Below are 5,217 nucleotides of genomic sequence, written 5' to 3' on the forward strand. Positions count from 1 at the left end.
ACAGTATCTATGACTTTTTTAAACTACAACCTGTTAAAATGAATCTGTTTGCACAGATGCCCGTGTACAATGCCATGTGCTGAGAATGGTTTCAGGCTTATTAAATGAGAGCTTGTTAAAAAAAAAAAAAAGTCCCCTGTCCGAATTGCGCTGTCACCCCTAGGTGAATTTGGCATCCGGTCAACACCGCTTCAGCCTAGCTGTATCCCCTTAATGTGCCTCCTGCAACAACCTCCAAAAAATAGACTTTATAACTAGCACTGGCATTAATGCTGTTTGTTGCTTACGCTGCAGGATATTGTTACTTTTCTTCTGTTTTCTGTGGAGCTCCACCCAAGACAGCATTTCTCAGTGGGTCCCCACCCCTCCCCTGTTTTCAGTCCCCTTGTTCAGCACCACCTATAGCAGTTCAGTGGTCATGGATGAACTGGGTTACTTGAAAGGGGGTCTGGAAAAGAGAAGGGACGGATGTAGAGAAGCATGAAGCTAAGACAAAGGTTCTGATCAAGGCTCAAAGTTTAATATTCAGCACTGTGTTTATATAGGGAGATCCCACAGACCCATCCTTTGTTTCAACTGGATTATGTTGCAAAGCTCAATGCTCCTATAGGAAATTGCAAACGCAGAGAGGCCACTCCACCTAGGTCATAAAACAATTGTGGCAAACACTCAAGGTCTGTTTAGCCTGCTCAAGACTGGGGGAAGGGCACAGAAGAGGGAAAGTTCTCCCACGTCCCTGGGTCAGCAGAATTAATATGAAATTGCCGATGACACCAAACACAGTTTTACAGATTCAACACAATCTCCATCAAAATCCCAATGACAATCTTTATGACACTAGGAGAAAAAAATGCCAGAGATACCCCGGTATCAGATCCCACACTAGAGAGCTGCAGTAACAAAAATGTCTTGGCACTGGCACAAAGATAGATATGGTGACTATGCAATAAGGCAGAATACCTATTCACTCAACTACAGCCAACTAGTCTTTAATAAACATGTCAAAAACATACACTGGAGAAATGACAGCCTCTTCAAAATTAGGGAAGCCACTGAGGTAAACAAAAACAATTAACTGCGTGTTTTCTCTCCTGTGTGGAACCTAGATTGAAGTGTTTGTGTGTGTGTGTGTGTGTGTGTGTGTGTGTGTGTGTGTGTGTGTAAAGAGTTTTTTTTAAAGCTTTCCACATTTTTTTAAAGATTTTATTTATTTATTTATTTTATATATATGGGCTGTACACTGTAGCTGTCTTCAGACACACCAGAAGAGGGCATCAGATCCCATTACAGATGGTCGTGAGTCACCATGTGGTTGCTTAGAAAGAACTCAGGACCTCTGGAAGAGCAGTCAGTGCTCTTAACTGCTGAGCCATATCTCCAAACCCCGCCCCCTTTTTTAAAAGTAGTACTAATAACCTTTTACTTTTTTAAAGATTTATTTATTTTATATATATAGCATCCTGCCTGCATGTATGCCTACAGGAGAGGGAACCAGATCTCATTATAGATGGTTAAGAGGCATCTAGTGGTCACTGGGGGAAAGAGATTTTAAGGGAGGAGGCAACAAAGAGGGTAATGAAATACATTTGATGTGAATGCAAATGGACATGTAGGGGAAGCATGGAGGCTATCAAGACAGAAGGGTGAGAGGGAGGCTTGTGGGGCAGGTGCACAAGAACAAAACCTCATGAAAACGCCATGTGGGTGCCATCATTTGTGTGCTTACTCAAAAGTTTTGACTCGGGCTCTCACTGTGTAGCCCTGGCTGGCCTGGAACTCACTCTGTAGACCAGGCTGACCTCAGACTCACAGAGATCCACCTGCCTCTGCCTCCTGAGTGCTGGGATTAAAAGATCATGCCACCACACCTGGATGCATGCTCACTGAAAATTGACCTGATGATACCTGTGAGACTCGCTGCTGTAGAGAGGTCAGAGTGCGCCAGGCCAGCACTGGCTGGGATTGACCCAGGATGAACCCCTAAAACAGCCTCTGGTCTTCACAGCTTTTTCCTTTTTCCTGAAGCAAAGAATATCTTAGTGTTGCAAGTGTCTCTTTTTCCAACATGGCCATAGCAATAGTCTTTTTAGATACACCAACAACCTTACTTTTTATAAGTTAACTGTTCCTCCAAAGGTACTTTTTTAATTGACTCTTTCTGGACACATTGCAGAAGACGAGTGGAAGCAGTCTATCCCAGACAAATTAATCCGTTCTATTGTGGTCCGGGTGGGGACACCTTGCATAATAGTAGCCAGGGTCAGATGCACTGGCTGGCGTGGGAAAGCCCCGTAGAAGGTAGATTCACATCTACCATGGACTTAGAAGACCCAAACCAAAATAATATATTTGCTTGTCCTGCTCTAATCAGCATCCTCTTTTCTTGCTTTCTCCTTAGTGTGGAAATAATAAGACTGGGCAACAGTTACTACATCAACTGGGATCGAAAGATGTTTTACCCCCCAAAGAACATGCCAGCGCAGGCTCGGACCACTACTCTTAATGAGGAGCTGGGCCAAGTCCAATACGTGTTTTCTGACAAAACAGGAACCCTGACTGAGAATGTGATGATCTTCAACAAATGTTCTATCAATGGGAAGACCTATGGTACGTGCACATCCCCGCCCGCCGAGTCTGGGAGAGTCTGCTTGGCGGGCTGCTTTCAAGTATGCAGTCTACAGAGCCTCTGAAATGCTATTCACCTTCTCTTCCCACAGCCTTTTATGAACTAAGCTGGGAATGGGAGAGACAGCCCTCTCCAGGGAAGGGCACACCAACTGCTTGTCCAGTGTCAATTAGGCCTGAAAATATACATACTTACATATAATATTACATGAGCTCAGTAGGCTGTGTGTGTGTGTGTGTGTGTGTGTGTTTAGACATAAATACTCATATGTTCATATATATATATACAAAGTATACCTACATATATTTATGTGTATATATCAAAATACATATGCATGAAATAGCAATTAGTGAAAAAAGGGGGCCATAAATTTGAGAGAAATTGGGAGGTTATAGGGAAATGTCTGGAGGGAAGAAAGAGAAGGGAGAAATGATGTCATTGTATAAAAATCTCAAAAAACAGTTCTAACCAGAAACACATTTATTTAGCACTTAGTAGATGTTTTGTATTTTAAGAAGACCAATATTTCCAAGATTTAGTCATTAGTCTCAAGGGATTCCCAGTATCTTGGAGAAAAATAATATGTTCAATTATTTATAAAATAAAGTCAAATGGATATTGATAAAGGGGTAGAAATTTTTCATTGAGAGTTAGTTTTTGAGTCCATATAGAGTATAGCAGCTGACCGAAGTTCACTGTCTTGTATGCTTCCAGCTCCAAGCTGATAAGAGGCCTTGTTTAGAAAAACAAACACACACACACTAAGGAAGAAAGGAAGGAAAGAAAAGGAAATTGTGAATGGTGTGTTCTAAGAAATGACATTAAGGCAGGCCCCTGGCCTCCACACACACACGTGTACATTTGCATTCATATATAAAAAAATAATAAAAGAAAGCCTTCTTATAAATTACCCAGAAATCCCCTTCCTGGATAGCCTCCTACAGCGGAAAAAGAAAGTAAAACAGGTGTTTGCAAATACTCGCTGCAGCATTATTGCTCAAAAGTAGAAATATCCCATATGTTCATCAAAAGACATTTTAAAGTAGGCCATAAGTATATGGAATATGATTTGCTCAACAATAGTCATGAAATTTGGTACCTGGGCCAACATGGATAAGTCTTAAGCACAGTGTCCTTAGTAAATGGCCTGACACAAAAGGACAAATCTTACATGGTTCTCCTTGAGTGAAGAATCTAGAATAGGAACAATCCACAGAAATAAAAGCAGAAAGGGGTGGCGGGCGAGGGGCTAGAAATGAGGAAAGTAGGGAGTTTCTCTTTGAAGTGCTTACAGAGCATTGAGTGCTGAGAATGTGGTGGTCAGTGGTTCCTTAGCTTGCAGGAGGCTAAGGTGTGAGCCCAGCACTGCCAAGGCAATGCACTGCAAGTATATGGTACTGATAACTGCACAGCACTGTGGATACACTGCAAACATATGGTACTGATAACTGCACAGCACTGTGGATACACTGCAAACATATGGTACTGATAACTGCACAGCACTGTGGATGCACTGCAAGTATATGGTACTGATAACTGCACAGCACTGTGGATGCACTGCAAGTATATGGCACTGATAACTGCACACAATAAGATAAAAACTTCCCTTAACCCTTTACTAAGCCTCTGCTCCATTTACTTGCCAATAGGTTATTCCTACGACGACCATGGACACTGTGTGCCAAACTCTCCAGTGAGTAATTACAGCTTCTTGTGATTTACATGTGGGAAGTCAGGTCAGAAGTATCTTTTACACAATTCAGTCTGTACTCCTGAAATAATAAGATTTTAGTGGCATAATTTTTTTAATTATATACATAGCCTGTCTTTATTTGAGAAATTTTTATGAACGTAGTCTTGTCAGTGTGGTCTGTGTCTACCCTCCTTTCCTCTCTCCCTCAATCTCTCTCAAAGCAATTCATCATCAGTCTTAGTCACTTTCTATTGCTGGGAAGACACCATGTCCAAGGTGGCACTCATAAAGAAAGCGTTTGACTAGGGGCTGGCTTAGTTTCCAAGGGTTAGTCTGTCTGTCATTAAGGTAAGCAGCAGATAGGCGTGGCACAGGAACAGCAGCTGAGAGCTTTACTTCCTGACCCGCAAGCAGCGGGCAGAAGGAAAAACACCGGGATAGGCATGGGCTTTGACGCCTCTGAGCCCACTCCAGCAACGCACCTACTCCAGTAGGGCACACCACACCTTCTAATCCTTCCAAACAGTTGATCGGCTGGGGACCAACCATGCAAGTAAATGAGCCTGTGCGGGCATTCTCATTCAAACCCCTGTATTTCACTCCCTGGCTCCCAGAATTGTAGCCATATGATAATGCAAAATGCATTTGGTCTAGTTTCAAAGGCCCCCATAGTCTTTCAGTCTCACAACACTTTCAAAGTCTCTTCTGAGACGCAAGGCAGACTCTTAACTGTAACTCCCTGTAAAAGCAAAAAGACCACATGCTTCCAACATACACTGGCCCAGAATATACATCACCATCCCAAAGGTGAGGAAAGGAAGCATAGTGAGGACATACTGGACCCAGGTGTGGTGGCTGTAATCACTTGTCAGCTTGACCACATCTGGACCCAGGTGTG

General features: G+C 42.7%; 1 protein-coding gene across 1 annotated transcript in view; it reads left to right on the forward strand.

Moving 5' to 3' along the window:
* LOC110338882 (phospholipid-transporting ATPase FetA) overlaps nucleotides 1-5,217 on the forward strand; it is a 112,502-nt gene that overhangs the window by 75,927 nt on the left and 31,358 nt on the right. The window contains exons 14-15 of the mRNA XM_021222348.1: nucleotides 2,399-2,607; nucleotides 4,276-4,319. Coding sequence (XP_021078007.1) covers nucleotides 2,399-2,607; nucleotides 4,276-4,319 — 253 coding nt within the window. The remainder of the gene's footprint in view (nucleotides 1-2,398; nucleotides 2,608-4,275; nucleotides 4,320-5,217) is intronic.

This window comes from Mus pahari, chromosome 22 (assembly GCF_900095145.1).
Source record: "Mus pahari chromosome 22, PAHARI_EIJ_v1.1, whole genome shotgun sequence".
In the NCBI taxonomy this organism is placed as follows: Eukaryota; Metazoa; Chordata; class Mammalia; order Rodentia; family Muridae; genus Mus; species Mus pahari.